The sequence below is a fragment of the Rhamphochromis longiceps genome, linkage group LG20 (assembly GCF_057381845.1).
Source record: "Rhamphochromis longiceps isolate RC_006_pf linkage group LG20, R_longiceps_female_GT1.1, whole genome shotgun sequence".
NCBI classification, from domain to species: domain Eukaryota; kingdom Metazoa; phylum Chordata; class Actinopteri; order Cichliformes; family Cichlidae; genus Rhamphochromis; species Rhamphochromis longiceps.
Window position 1 is genome coordinate 37,986,004 of NC_140576.1, and position 16,211 is coordinate 38,002,214.

General features: G+C 42.2%; 1 protein-coding gene across 1 annotated transcript; it reads left to right on the forward strand.

Moving 5' to 3' along the window:
- Nucleotides 1-383: 383 nt before the first annotated feature.
- On the forward strand, nucleotides 384-14,612 carry LOC146645929 (rhamnose-binding lectin-like). Its single transcript, XM_085392620.1, has 18 exons — nucleotides 384-447; nucleotides 968-1,000; nucleotides 1,079-1,138; nucleotides 8,035-8,170; nucleotides 8,522-8,631; nucleotides 9,423-9,467; nucleotides 9,743-9,875; nucleotides 9,985-10,088; nucleotides 10,800-10,867; nucleotides 11,145-11,241; nucleotides 11,484-11,516; nucleotides 13,004-13,183; nucleotides 13,579-13,714; nucleotides 13,798-13,907; nucleotides 13,997-14,041; nucleotides 14,127-14,259; nucleotides 14,340-14,443; nucleotides 14,554-14,612. The coding sequence occupies exons 1-18, from the start codon at nucleotides 417-419 to the stop codon at nucleotides 14,610-14,612; spliced, it is 1,617 nt and encodes a 538-aa protein (XP_085248746.1). The 5' UTR covers nucleotides 384-416.
- Nucleotides 14,613-16,211: the final 1,599 nt, after the last annotated feature.

Genomic DNA, 16,211 nt, shown 5'->3' on the forward strand with positions numbered 1-16,211 from the left:
CAGAACCAGGCTCAGGGACGGGCGGCCGCATGTGACGGTTTGCCAAGTAAACATTTACTGGCATAGCGTCTGTTCCTGCGCGTCCTCAAAGTCCTAAAGTCCGTCTACAAGCACGTTTAAAGCTCACTCACATGAACACCGACATTCTTTGAAAACAACTTTTAAGTGTATGATGAATTCTGGTCTCCTTCCTTTGGAGAGCGTTGGAGCACACACTGGACGTTGTTCTGTTTTATCATCTTTTGCACCCACTAATTAAAGATTCTTGCTTTAAATTGAGTTTCCAGTTAATGCGTCTGGGTAGGATCCAACAGGGTCAAACTACTGTTTAAAATAAAGTTCCTTATCAAACTGAATAAATAGAGGTGTGTTTGAGTCAGGTACCAACAGTACCAGTACTCACCAGCACTGGCACCATGCTCCGTGTAAGGCTCAGCTGCACACTGTGTGAGTACACGAATGATTTTCTATATTTATGTTTAATGACTGAATTCTAAAATGTTTGTTTCCGTCTGAATATTATTTTATATGTATGTGGGTTTTCTGTTGGATGAGTCCAGATGTATCACTTGTTGACAGCTCTGCGAGGCTGTAAGCAGCGATCTCTGAGCTGAATGTAAATGCTGAGCACATTTTGTGGTTAACATGAAAGGCGACAGACACTTGGATGAGGCTGTGATTTTATGACACATGTGACACTCGCTGCTAAAGGTGTGACTTAGATACCTCACAGAAAAGTATGTTCAAAGCTGGTAGTAGATAACAATGTGAGGGTGAAGCAACATTATTGTGAAAATAATTTTATTTCAGTTACAGACGCAGGAAAATAGGTAAAACATCAAAGCCTTAATATTAATATACACCACGCATGTTTGAGAAGTTCTGCTTTTTCAAAAAGATGAGCAAATCATTTTCGTTTAAATCTTTTCTCTTGCTCAATGAATAAAACACTGATGTTTGTTTTCAGTGCTGGCAGCGACCTGTTTGCTCAGCGGAGCAGGTAAACAGCATCTAGTGCAAGATCCAGTTTATCATTACACAGCTCACCTCATGTCACATTTTCATATCTGTTCTTCAGATGCTTCCATGGAGAAAGCCGTCAGCTGTCACATGGGCGGTGTCCAGAGGCTGAGCTGTGGTACGATGCATGTTTACATCTGCACAACCAAAGCGACTCGGCGGGGATGTGAAAAATCGGCTTGTACATTTCACTCAGCCAATGAAACTCTTGGAATTCATGAATTGAGAAAAAATATTTTGGTTTGATTTTTACATTTTTTCATCTGAAGGTTCATCGTCCTAAATTGGAGACATTTTTTAAACAAATACATAAATTGGGCCTGTTCTACACTGGGGCAAGAGGGGGCAATGCCCCCTTAAACAAACTTCCTGCCCCCTTAAGTCAAACTTTTGGAAGTTGAGAAAAAAAAACAGATTCTCCACAAACTGATTTTGGACAAGATTTACTGCAGTAGCTGAAAAGTTCTGCTGGAAAATGTACAAATGAGATGATAGGGTCTTGTTTGCTTTCCCTCTGTGTTCTCTTTGTGTGCAGGCTCACACACTCACCCTCCCCCCAGCTAAACATCCAATCACTTTAAGTATGCAAATGATCCGGTGTCAGGTTTCTCAGCAGTGTTGCCAATTTAGCGACTTTGTTGCTATATTTAGCAAGCTGTCCGACGCCCTTAACTACTTTTTATCTAAAACAACTTCTAAAAGTAGCAACTTCTCACTACTTTTAGGACAGCCAATAGTGATTTTTCTTACTGAGGAGTTGGCAACACTGTTTCTCAGTAGGCAGGACAGAGCAGCTAATCTGTGTGTGGTGTAACCAGAGGTGGGTAGTAACGAGTTACATTTACTCCGTTACATTTAATGAAAAAAATGTACTTTTAAAGTACCTTTTTACTTTTACTTGAGTACATTTGTGAAGAAAAACTGTACTTTTACTCCGCTACATTTGCAAAATTAGACTCGTTACTTTAAAAAAAATAATTAGTTTAACACATTAGATAACATGCCACCAGTGGAGTTTCCAGTGACTTTTTTACCAATCAGATATGGCCATGCAGTCACATGACCAGTTTGAAACTGACCCCCTTAGCGACTTTTTTCTAAAAAGCGACTAGCGACAAATCTGGCACCTTTTTCTGGTATTATTGGAGACTTATTTATGAAATGAAAACGCATATCACTCTCAACAAGCAGCGGTGCTGCCGTGGGCACCTCACCCGTGCCAAAGTGCTCACAGGCGGAGGATAGTCCTCCCCCGGCTGCTATAAGGGCAGGAGACGTTCCTACCTACCTATGCGTCCAAACACACACGCACACAAAGTAAATCCACCAGAGTGCCAATTTCGGGTCACTTTTGCCGGTCCAAGCCCGGGACCCACCTCTGGGTGTAACAACCCTTTTGGGTTATAGCACCACTAGGGGGGGTTGCCCTACTATTGTAATAGCTGTGGGAGTCTCCTAGTGGGGGTGTGTTGTTAGCTCGTGTTCCAACCTTACCGTTGTGACGGCCTGGCGCCGGCGTTACCAATCTGTGCGCATGTATGCATGGACGAGTACAGCCGTGGAGACCTGGCTCAGAAGGTGTAATGTTGCTGACAGTGAATAAAGGTCTGTTATTGGATTTAACCGACTGGCTTCGGGTTTTTAACCCCCACACCACACGCTCGCTCGACCTGCTAGCCGCTCCTTCCTCGCCATACTGCTGTTACAGTGGGTTACAGTGACTGTAACTGACAGTGTATTTGAACTCTTTCATGCACAGTGGTCACTACAGCTATTCACTGCGGTCAAGTGAGCCCTCACTTACGAAGTCGCAGTCAAGCTAGCCGCCCCGCCAGCCGCACCGAAAATGTGGTTGCACTACTCTTACGTATATTACGGTATGGGTGAAAACCGGCTTAGAAACGCAGTGTTTTGTGTCCTGACACTATTTTACTTCACAATCCACTCCCATTTTTAGTGTATCTCCCATTTCCCCCCTGTGACCCACAGCCCAAATTACTGTATGATTCAGAGAAAATTAACAATAAAATTTACCCAATTTACTCAACTATACTTTTAATGTCCTCATCTTTGAGCTCAGATTACAGGAAAACTATAAGAGGTGACGCAGATATCTCACTGGATTCTGACTCTGGGTGACCCCCACTCTGCACCCTGTGATCCACAGCCAAAATTACTGTACGGATTTTGAGAAAATTCATAGCAAAATCTTCCCATTGTGCTTTACTGTACTCCACATATTAACATCTTTGAGCTCCGATTACAGGAAAACTGTAAGAGGTGACGCAGATATTTCACTGGATTCTGACTCTAGGCTGTCGCCACTCTGCACCCTGTCATCCACAGCCAAAATTACTGTACGGATTTTGAGAAAATTGATAGTAAACTTTGCACAATTTACTCTACTGTACTCTATATATTCTCATCTTTGAGCTTAGATTAAAGGAAAACTGTAAGAGGTGACGCAGATATCTCACTGGATTATGACTCTGGGTGACCCCCACTCTGCACCCTGTGATCCACAGCCAAAATTACTGTATGGATTTTGAGAAAATTCATAGCAAAATCTTCCCATTTTGCTTTACTGTACTTTATACATTGACATCTTTGAGCTCCGATTACAGGAAAACTGTAAGAGGTGACGCAGATATTTCACTGGATTATGAATCTAGGCTGTCGCCACTCTTCACCCTGTGATCCACAGCCAAAATTACTGTACGGTTTTTGAGAAAATTGATAGTAAACTTTGCACAATTTACTGTACTGTACTTTTAATATCCTCGTCTTTAACCTCAGATTACAGGAAAACTGTAAGAGGTGACGCAGATATTTCACTGGATTATGACTCTGGGTGACCCCCACTCTGCACCCTGTGATCCACAGCCAAAATTACTGTACGGATTTTGAGAAAATTGATAGTAAACTTTGCACAATTTACTGTACTATACTCTATATATTCTCATCTTTGAGCTCAGATTACAGGGAAACTGTAAGAGGTGACGCAGATATTTCACTGGATTCTGACTCTAGGCTGTCGCCACTCTTCACCCTGTGATCCACAGCCAAAATTACTGTACGGTTTTTGAGAAAATTGATAGTAAACTTTGCACAATTTACTGTACTGTACTTTTAATATCCTCGTCTTTAACCTCAGATTACAGGAAAACTGTAAGAGGTGACGCAGATATTTCACTGGATTATGACTCTGGGTGACCCCCACTCTGCACCCTGTGATCCACAGCCAAAATTACTGTACGGATTTTGAGAAAATTGATAGTAAACTTTGCACAATTTACTGTACTATACTCTATATATTCTCATTTTTGAGCTCAGATTACAGGAAAACCATAAGAGGTGACGCAGATATTTCACTGGATTATGAATCTAGGCTGTCGCCACTCTGCACCCTGTGATCCACAGCAAAAATTACTGTATGGATTTTGAGAAAATTCATAGCAAAATCTTCCCATTTTGCTTCACTGTACTCTACATATTGACATCTTTGGCCTCAGATTACAGGAAAACTATAAGAGGTGACGCAGATATTTCACTGGATTATGAATCTAGGCTGTCGCCACTCTTCACCCTGTGATCCACAGCCAAAATTACTGTACGGATTTCTGATAAAATTAAATCCTATAGACATTATTTATTCAGTGCTTAATCACAACAATAGTCAACTTAAGGCACTTACATAATAAGTTAAACCTTACAATAATACATACAGAGAAAAACCCAACAATCATATGACCCCCTATGAGCAACAGTGGGAAGGAAAAACTCCCTTTTAACAGGAAGAAACCTCCGGCAGAACCAGGCTCAGGGAGGGGCGGCCATCTGCCTCAACCGGTCAGGGTGAGAAATTACATTTCTCAGATTACTGATTTCTCATATTACTACTACACAGTTTAGATACACTCAACAAAAATATAAACGCAACACCTTTGTTACTGCTCCCATTCCCCATGGGATGGACGTAGAGACCTAAAATTCATTCCAGATACACAATATAACCATCCCTCCCAAACAGTGGTCACAAATCAGTCCAAATGTGTGGTAGTGGGCACATCTGCCATATTGAGATAATCCATCCCACCTCACAGGTGTGCCACATCAGGATGCTGATCTGACATCATGAGTAGTGCACAGGTGTACCTCAGACTGCCCACAACAAAAGGCCACCCTGGAATGTGCAGTTTTGTCTCACAGCAAAATGCCACAGATGCCACAAGCAATGAGGGAGCGTGCAATTGGCATGCTGACAGCAGGAATGTCAACCAGATCTGTCGCCCGTGCATTGAATGTTCATTTCTCAACCATAAGCCGTCTCCACAGGCGTTTCAGAGAATATGGCAGCACATCCAACCGGCCTCACAACCGCAGACCTCGTGTAACCACACCAGCCCAGGACCTCCACATCCAGCAGGTTCACCTCCAAGATCGTCTGAGACCAGCCACCCAGACAGCTGCTGGAACAATTGGTTTGCACAACCAAACAATTTCTGCACAAACTGTCAGAAACCGTCTCAGGGACGCTCAACTGCATGCCCGTCGTCCTCATCGGGGTCTTGACCTGACTCCAGCTCGTCGCCGTAACAGACTTGTGTGGGCAAATGCTCACATTCGATGGCGTCTGGCACGTTGGAGAGGTGTGCGCTTCACGGATGAATCATGGTTCACATTGTTCAGGGCAGATGGCAGCTGAGAATGTCCCAGTTCTTGCATGGCCAGCATACTCACCGGACATGTCACCCATTGAGCATGTTCGGGATGTGCTTGACCGGCGTATACGACAGCGTGTACCAGTTCCCACGAATATCCAACAACCTCGCACAGCCATTGAAGTGGAGTGGACCAACATTCCACAGGCCACAATTGACAATCTGATAGACTCCATGCGACGATGTGTTGCACTGCATGAGGCAAATGGTGGTCACACCAGATACTGACCAGTTCTGGGTCCCCAGACCCCCAATAGCGCAAAAAACTGCACATTCCAGGGTGGCCTTTTGTTGTGGGCAGTCTGAGGTACACCTGTGCACTACTCATGATGTCAGATCAGCATCCTGATGTGGCACACCTGTGAGGTGGGATGGATTATCTCAATATAGCAGATGTGCCCACTACCACACATTTGGACTGATTTGTGACCACTGTTTGGGAGGGATGGTTATATTGTGTATCTGGAATGAATTTTCGGTCTCTACGTCCATCCCATGGGGAATGGGAGCAGTAACAAAGGTGTTGCGTTTATATTTTTGTTGAGTGTATCTAAACTGTGTAGTAGTAATATGAGAAATCAGTAATCTGAGAAATGTAATTTCTCACCCTGACCGGTTGAGGCAGATGGCCGCCCCTCCCTGAGCCTGGTTCTGCCGGAGGTTTCTTCCTGTTAAAAGGGAGTTTTTCCTTCCCACTGTTGCTCATAGGGGGTCATATGATTGTTGGGTTTTTCTCTGTATGTATTATTGTAAGGTTTAACTTATTATGTAAGTGCCTTAAGTTGACTATTGTTGTGATTAAGCACTGAATAAATAATGTCTATAGGATTTAATTTTATCAGAAATCCGTACAGTAATTTTGGCTGTGGATCACAGGGTGCAGAGTGGGGGTCACCCAGAGTCATAATCCAGTGAGATATCTGCGTCACCTCTTATAGTTTTCCTGTAATCTGAGGTCAAAGATGAGAATATTAAAAGTACAGTAGAGTAAATTGTGCAAAGTTTACTATCAATTTTCTCAAAAACCGTACAGTAATTTTGGCTGTGGATCACAGGGTGAAGAGTGGGGGTCACCCAGAGTCATAATCCAGTGAGATATCTGCGTCACCTCTTATAGTTTTCCTGTAATCTGAGCTCAAAGATGTCAATATGTAGAGTACAGTAAAGCAAAATGGGAAGATTTTACTATCAATTTTCTCAAAAACTGTACAGTAATTTTGGCTGTGGATCACAGCATGCAGAGTGGGGGTCACCCAGAGTCAGAATCCAGTGAGATATCTGCGTCACCTCTTATAGTTTTCCTGTAATCTGAGCTCAAAGATGAGGACATTAAAAGTATAGTTGAGTAAATTGGGTAAATTTTATTGTTAATTTTCTCTGAATCATACAGTAATTTGGGCTGTGGATCACAGGGGTGAAAGTGGAGATTAACCAAAACTGGGAGTGGATTGTGAAGTAAAATAGTGTCAGGACAGAAAACACTGCGTTTCTAAGCCAGTCGGCACCTATACCGTAATATGCGTAAGAGTAGTGCAACAACATTTTAGGTGCGGCTGGCGGGGCGGCTAGCTTGACTGCGACTTCGTAAGTGAGGGCTCACTTGACCGCAGTAGCTATTCATAGGTTGTTTTCTTGTATTTGTGTCAGTGTTGATGGTATACTTGCACATAAACCACTACATTGGTGTCACTCCACACCCTGCCACCCAAAGGTCGTGTAATGTCACTATAGATGTATGACATGTTTCATTGTAATTATTGTTATTTAATCCTGTCATCCATGAATTATGAGTATAAGTGTTTTTATTCATCTTTTACTGCCCAAAGACGAATAAAAATACTTAAGAAAGAAACTCCGGATTGAGGTAGTCATAATTCATGCAGGTTTAATGTTCGTCACTGTATTTGTTAGAAACAGTTTTGTAATTTTCCTTTAATTTAATTTATTCATTCGTTTATATATGATCATGTATAAACTACATCATCAACTCAGTCAATAAATATACTTAGATGTATCTCATAAATGAAATAACAGCGTAGTAATTATTTTAGTAAACCTTTTACAGTTAATGAAAATGTAGTGCAAAATAAAATACCTACGATTATTATTGTTATTATTGTTATTCAAGTTCTAACCTCTCAGCTGCTTGCAGTGATGTGTTACTGTAGGGTCTTTAACTTACAAAATAAAGCGCCTTGAGACAACGATGCAGGAATAAAAATCGCAGTGAACTCTGATTTTTACGCTGCTTTTAAATGAAATGCTCTCGTTTCTGATCCACTCGATGTGACAGAAAATGGAGTGATCAGTGTGGTAGCAGCTCTGTACGGACGTGCAGACAGAGAGACCTGCAGTGAGGGCAGACCTCAACAACAGCTTAACAACACTGAGTGCTCTCAGCAGGGAACCGTGGACGTCCTCAGGAGGAGGTACAAGAGAAAGGATCCTAAACTTCTGTTGTGAATGTGGCAGCTTACAGTCAGCTACATGTGAGCGTCCATGAGGTTGAGCTAATTATAGCTAGCTATAATTAGCTAGCTATAATTAGCTAGCTATAATTAGCTAGCTATAATTAGCTAGCTATAATTAGCTAGCTATAATTAGCTAGCTATAATTATTCTCTATGGGCTAACCGAGCCTTTGCTGTTCATCTTTCAATTACAGCCGCTACATGAGCAAAGAAAGTAAAGAAATATGTGTAAATATGTTTTGGAAAAAGCAGCACAGTTAAACAATAACCAACATCCAGCACTGCTTTTTTATGTATGTGTTTCCTTCAGGTGTGATGGGAAGAAAGTGTGTGAACTGAGCGTGACTGACGTCGAAAGTCCTGACCCTTGTGTCGACACCTACAAATATCTGGAGACCAGCTACACCTGCTTACCTGCAAGTCAGTATCACATGACCATGAAACTATGAAGGAAGCAGAGCTCAGAAAGAAGGTCAGAGAGTTTGTGACTGATTTATGTGAGCATGCTAACGCTAAGTCAAGTCAGTCAACACATTTAAACACAGCAGATGTTCAACAAATCATCAAAACCAAGTAATACGTTGATAATAATGACTTTTTCATTATAATTTAGTAAAACATAAAATCTGCTTTGATGACATTATGTGAAAGCTCATGAAAAAATTTTGAGCTGGGATGTGAACACTGTTCCTGAGGTAGATGATGTCATCTGAGGAGGGAGCCAGTGAGTGAGAACGCACCAATCAGATGAATCATGAGAAGACCCTGATTAACAAACCCAAGTGAGCAGCAGGAGACAGAGCATGTGGAACATCTGCTAGAGAACATGAAGTTCATGTAGGCGGGTATATGTGAGCAACAATATTTCTGATCCGGTACTTCACAAATATGATTACACTTCTGTGCACGCAGACGTTCAGGATCCTTTCATTCATGCAGCAAACATTTAGGTTATTAACAGAAAGAAAGAGTTCATCTTTCTGAAGAAAAGTGGGTAACAACTGCTTTGATCTGTGAGTCAGACTGAAGAGAGGTACAAACATGACACCAAGATATTTTCCCCCTGAGGGTTAAGAAGGGACGGTGGAAAGCAAGGAATCTCTAAACTTCCAGCTTCATTTACATTGAGGCTGCCAAACAGCAGCTTCAACATGTCGCTGAGAGCCAATGTTCTTCAATGCTTTCATATCTAATCTGACCTGCTTCCACAGGTCACCTGGTCACATGCGAGCACTCGTTTGCACACCTGCACTGTGGTAAGAGTCATTATCTCTGTTGTGTCTCAGCTCTGATCATTTTCAGGTGAAGATTTTCTACTTTTATTGCAGTTCTTTTTGTTTTTATTTTATTTACATTTTAATTTCTTATTAGTGTTTATTAAGTCAATCCATCTGTTACTGTCAATGTGTTATTTTGTTATGTTCATGAATTCGACCCGTGTTAAATGATTTATATGACTTGAATCAAATTTAAATTTGATTAAACTGAAAAAACGTTGCTGGGTTGTTTTCTGCTCGTCTTCTCTCGTCAGATGAAGGGCAGGCTATCCTCGTGTACGGGGCTCACTATGGACGCCACGATCAGACCACATGCTCCTACAGAATTCTGGCGTCTGAGGTCCAAAATGTTTACTGCTCCCGTCCCACCAGCAAAGTCGCTGAGAGGTACCGTTTTCCTCCTGTTACTGCTTTAAACTGTGGCTGCAGGTATTACTTTCATATTTCTCAGTGCACATCAATGCCTGCGCTCACTCACATTGCTCTGCATCTCCAGCTGCGACGGGAAGAGCAGCTGCACCATCAGAGCGAGTAACTCGGTGTTTGGAGACCCCTGTGTTGGCACATACAAATACCTCGAGGTGGCTTACATCTGCCAGTGTAAGCAGCCTAAATGATCACGTTGATGTTCTCACACTACAAAGACTGACATGATCTGACGTGGAGATGTTGTCTGTTCTTTTGCAGATCTAACATGAACGGATTAAAATGCAGTTTTATGACAATTTATTGGGAGTTGATCAGCAAAACCATTTCATGGGTCTCTCAGTAGCTTCAGTGCTTTTGATGACTTTTCCTATGATGCAGTAAATCAGTGAAGCTGAGTCAGTTTCAAACACCTGTGATTGTTTTTTTCCTGTCCAGGATTAGATGGAGATTATCTGACTGTTTTAAAAATTACAAAAATAAACATCTATCAAATAATTATATGTTTTTGCTTTTTTATTTATAAAAAACAACATTGGTCTCTGTATTTGTAATGTGAAATGGAAATAAACCTGCCTGCCAGTGTCTGGCTTTGGCTGATGTGACCACAACATTAAAGCTCCGTCCTGGTGTCAAACATCTGTTTTATTATCACTGAATAAAGGATGTTCCTTCAGATCATGGCATCAAAGACAAATCTTGTCTGGACTGTGCAAAACAGCAACATTCACATATGATAAATGATCATTTTAAACTAAAAACGTTATCCTACAGTCGGCATTAGGGTGAAGAGAGGATGATGATAGGCAGAGCTGGCACACCTAAATGTGGCGTGAGGACCTGACAGAGGCTTCGGTCTGTGAGGTCTTCATCTCCCACCTCCAGCAGAGCTTCACCACTCAGAGGCTGGACTATGCTCTGCACCTCCAGCACTGAGCTGCAGCTGCAGCGTGGTTGGTGCCTGCATGGAGCCATCAAGGTGACACATTCCCCACATCAAGCTGAGCATACATCCAAAACCTTCCAAGCAGGTCAAGTTGCATGTCTGTTTTTATCTTCTGGTTTCTCTCGAGGATACACACCTTTCCATCAGATATGTTTCTCTCGGTGTGTGTCTGTGTGTGTGTGCCCTGCGGGCTTTATCTAAGGTCAAATTCTATTGTCTGTTTCAGTTTGTTGCACATCATGAGGGAAGGTTTCTGATTGGCTGCTTGCCTGGTGTGCAGATAGATTCTTAGAGAAACAGTACAAATAGACCAGGTTCCTGTGCTCCACCATCAGCTCTGCTCTAACAGCATGCAGTGCTCCAGACTCAGCAGCACACTGTGTGAGTACAGGAAAGGCTTTGCACACTAAAAGTTGCTCCTTTAATGTGTCATTTACATGACTTTGTTGTCTTTTACCAGTAAGTTGTGTATCCAGTTTTTCTCTGTTTGTTATTCATTTTCATTTCATGTGTTAAAGTCCATGTGGAACACTGTTAACTTACAGTAACACAGAAGACAAACGAGTAAATCAGCTGTAGGTCACACGCCGGCTAACACCCAGGTTTCTCTTTTTATGTTTCAGTGCTCGCAGCAACGTGTGTACTCATGACTTCAGGTAATCACTGAATGTTTGATACGTTTTATGCTAACGTCCTTTTAACCTCTTACTCTAGCACGTAGATGAGTTAGTGAAACCCGATCGGCTCTGATTGTGTCTGTGATACGACATCCGTCCTCTTTACTGCACGAGCCTGTAACCATCGCCTTCCTTACGTCGGCCTATCCAGTTTCTTCTTTTCTCTCAGAATAAACAATATTTTTCTGGCTCTAACACGCCTTCATACTCAAAGAGATAGCCTAGATTTGCATAGCAGTTTTGCTTCATGCCTGTACACTATAGTGCTATTTGATTTTACTACACCACTCACTACAAGAGCCTCCGATAAGTTTTCAGTCCCACCACCACTAAGGAAAAATCCCTCAGGTAAACTCTGGAAACTCGGACTCATTGAAGCACTGACTGAAAGCAGTTCAGTAACAGAGAACAGTGTCCTGTGAAACTGATGTTAAACTAGTGGTGGGAACACTTTTAGATAATTGGAATTATGGGGACTGGCCTTCGTTGTCCCTACCAGAACTTACGGCTGATTCGCTTCCATCATGCTCAGCCAGTCAGGTTACATATCGGACCCCAGGAACGACACTGTTCAACATTCTTACATTATCTGAATAGCATCACTTCATTATTGTGCATGAGTCACCCAGCAGGAGGCTTCAGTGACTGAAAACCAGTCAGACCTGTCGCGGCAGAGAGACCGGTGTGTTTGCGGTGTGGACCCAAAAGCAGACACGACAGAAAAACAAAGCAAAGTGAAACAAGGGTGGGACTAACCTAAGCTGGGAAAAACTAAACTATGACAACAACGATACAAAACCAGAACATAACGCTGAACAGGGACATGCAAAACGCACCCATGAAATAAACCAAACATGAACCTGAGCAGTTGAAGAAAAACTCTATGATGCGACGTGACACAAGGTAAACAGATGATCCGACACTGAACCGAAGAAGACCGAAGGGCAATGAAGGAAGTGGAAACACCTGGAGAGACACAGCTGACACAAATGAACATGACGCCACAGGGGAAGTAAAACTGAACATGGAAACATCGAACCCTTCAAAGTAAAACAGGAAGCATAATGGAACGTAGACATGACAACACAGACTTGACAACGTGTGCACACAGACATGAGACACATGCCAGACTGGGGAGAGACAGAACGCAAGGACAGACACGTGGGAACAGAGAGGGGAGACGAAAGCACGGGCATAGCTACAACACAAAATAACACAAAATTGCTGGGTGACAGACCATCAGCGACTGATGTGGAGGAAATCCTTCCTCAGCCGGTTCAGAGGAGTGTTACAAAATACAAATACATATAATGAAGGTGACATTAAGTCGACTGGGATTATTTCCCACTTGTCCTGTGTTTTCTATATTTCAAATCCATTCATGTTTGTTTATGATGACCCTGCTGTAGCATAATAAATTTATCCAAGACTCACTAATTATGGACTTTTTACATTTTTCATTTCAGGCTTTTTGGCCCCAGGTGGACCTACGGGCCCAGGTGGACCTATGGGCCCAGGTGGACCTCTGGGCCCAGGTGGACCTCTGGGCCAGAGTGGACCTATGGGCCCATTCCCGCCGACCTTCATGTCCACAGCGAGGGTGATCACCTGTGACAGCCTTGACAATGTGCAACGCCTGAGCTGTGGTAACATAAAAATGTTTTTTATAGCTCCTAGCTCTCACTCAAAAGTGAAGTTCTGATGTAATGTGCATTCTTTCTAATGTCCTGCAGGGGGCGACTCCTCAGGTTGTAAATAGAAGTCTGACTCTGTGTTTATGAGAAACTGAGCTCAGTCTCACCCGAGGAGCAAAAAAACCTGTTAAGGTTTAGGTTCTTTTTGTGCTTTATTCAGTGAAACTACAGTTTATGCTTGTGACTGATGTGACCTTTCAGACTTCCTGTAACACCACAGAACTACAGGAGGACATTTTCTGATTATTGAAAACATAAAAAGCCTCAGTTTGTTTCTCTTGTGCTGCACACCTTATGCATTCCTTGTGATTCCCTCCGTTTGAACGTCATCGTTCTCTGTGTAACAGATAATGGAGTGATCATCGTGCAGGCAGCTATGTACGGGCGGACAGATGCAGAAATCTGCAGTGATGGCATTCCTGCAGATCAGCTTGCAAATACACAGTGTTTCCAGATAGACACTCTGAAAGACGTCAAAAGCAGGTAAACAAGTCTGAGGAATCATGGATGAATCGATCACTTTAACTCACCTGAAAAGACGAGAGCTCCTCTTTGTCTCCCTGCAGGTGTGATGGCAAGAAGGTGTGTGAAATAAGTACAAACTCCTTCCGTACTTCTGATCCGTGCTCCGGCATTTACAAATACTTGGACACCACCTACACCTGCTTCCCAGCAAGTACATTACAACTGTGATTAGAAACTAATATTCAGTGTATTCAAATTTGTGAATGTGCATGTCTCTAATGTGCTTTATTTCTCTGTCAGTCCACAGTGTAACTTGTGACGATTCGCTGGCAAACCTTCAGTGCAGTGAGAGCACAGTTCCTCCTTCTTTGTGAGTCTTTGGATTCATGCGGTAAAAATACAAATGAGGTTAACGTTTGCTCTTCTTCAGGTGAAGGACAGGTTTTACTCATCCACGGAGCTGATTACGGGCGCCGTGACTCGACCACATGCTCTTTGAATCTTCCAGCCTCTCAGCTCCAAAATGTCCAATGCTCAAAGCCCATAAGCAATTTAGCTGACAGGTAAAGATGCAGACTCTCTTCCTTCAGCCTTTTGTCTTCTCACACAACATATTTCAACTCACCTTTACCTGAATCTGCAGCTGTAACGGGAAAAGCAACTGTACTGTCAAAGTGAGCAGCTCTGTGTTTGGAGACCCGTGTTTTGGCACCTACAAGTACCTGGAGATGGCTTATAGCTGTCACTGTAAGTGCCTCAGACTTCTCTTTAATTAGAGCATTTATAACAACAAAAAATTTAGCTCATGTAACAGTTAGAGAGAAATGTGAATCTGCCCTTACACACTGTGCTTTTAGGTGGTTCAGCACTGATCCTGTTTCCTAAGACGTTGGGGTTCAGTAATGAAACTCTCTGACATAAATTTTCTTTCAGTTGGTTTTCCAGATCACTGAATGGAGGAAATCGCTGACATCCAAATAGCATCAGCGTCTATGTTCTTTGAAGAAAATGTGCGATGAATCAATTATGAATCAAAAAGAAAAAGATCATTCAACATCCTGTGCAACGTCTGGTCAAAAATACGAAGATACTGATTTTATATCAGATTCTTTCCAGACCTGTTAAGTTGTGGTCTGTGGTGTCCATATACACTTGGCCTTTAAGACGTTTCAGAAAATAAATGATTCTAAATGTAAAACTGATTTAACACTGATTGTCTTAAATGTTTTCTTCTTTTTCCCTTGTATTCTTACGCCTGCTTCACTCTTAAATTTGCCTTCAATATTAAAATAATGAAACGTATCAACTGGATGGTGTGAGTTAAATGTGACAGGGATCTGACTAATTTCTGATGTGACTCTGTTGAAACGGTCGGATGTGAAGAGGAGCTTTTTATCATTAAGGACACCAAGGTCATTGACTTGTGGTACTTCTCTAACAGTACTCATAGTTTGATAGTACAAATAATAATAATGATAATGGGTTGCATTTGTACAGTGCTTTTCGGGGCCCTCAAAGCGCTGTACAATTCCACTATTCATTCACTCTCACATTCACACACTGGTGGAGGCAGCTGCAGTTGTAGCCACAGCTGCCAAAACACCCATTGCATGAAATTTGAAGTTCTGTTCAGTTCAATTGTATTTATACAGCAGCAAACACAACAATGGCCTCAAGGCGCTTTGTGAGGGAAAGACCCCACAACACATTACAACAGAACAGTAGGACTTTGCACAGCGTCTTTCAGAAAGACAGACTTATGAAGTAAGATTAAGATAAGACTGTATTGATCCTACGGCGGGGAAATCTGTGCGTTACCTCAGCTCAGGAACAGATAGCAGAAGAAAAATACAAACAAATACCAAATAAGTAATACACTTTTACAACAGTAGCACACATGTGACTATGACAGAGGGTTTTGGAAATATGCAAGACGTAAATGTAACTATTCTACCATCACTATTAGTAAGTAAGTAACAAATATCTGCAAGTATCTATAAGTACAGACATGTACACACACACGTACACACTAAATATACATTGTTATACATATACACACACATATACCTGCACACGTCCGTACATATAAAAAGTGCATTATGCATGAAGTGTGACTGTGGACGTCCACAATGTCCAGTAGTGTATTTACAGCATATGCACTCCAGATTTATGCAATGTTATAGTATAGTGTACAGTACTGCAAGAGCAGTAACTGCAAGTACTAACCTACAGTAACAGCAGGCCTCTGAGCGTAGACTTGTACTGGAAGCTCGCTGCTGAAAGTGTGTGTAGGTCACACTTACTTCACATACTGATGTCGTAGATCTTTAACTCTTCCACAGAGTCGGTCTGATCATGTTATTAGAAACTAGAGATGGACCGATCCGATGTTACGTATCGGCATCGGTCCGATACTGACCTAAATTACTGGATCAGATATCGGAGAGAAATAAAAAATGTAATCCGAAGTATCACAAAATCACCTCTCAAAACGCTACTTGGCGTAACCCAGCTC

Bases quoted from the DNA above. Each gene is read 5' to 3' on its own strand.
- LOC146645929 (XM_085392620.1), top strand. From the start codon at position 417: ATGCTCCGTGTAAGGCTCAGCTGCACACTGT. The intron at 9,468-9,742 runs GTAAGAGTCATT...TTCTCTCGTCAG, and splicing joins GTTTGCACACCTGCACTGTG to ATGAAGGGCAGGCTATCCTC. The intron at 11,242-11,483 runs GTGAGTACAGGA...TTTATGTTTCAG, and splicing joins CAGACTCAGCAGCACACTGT to TGCTCGCAGCAACGTGTGTA.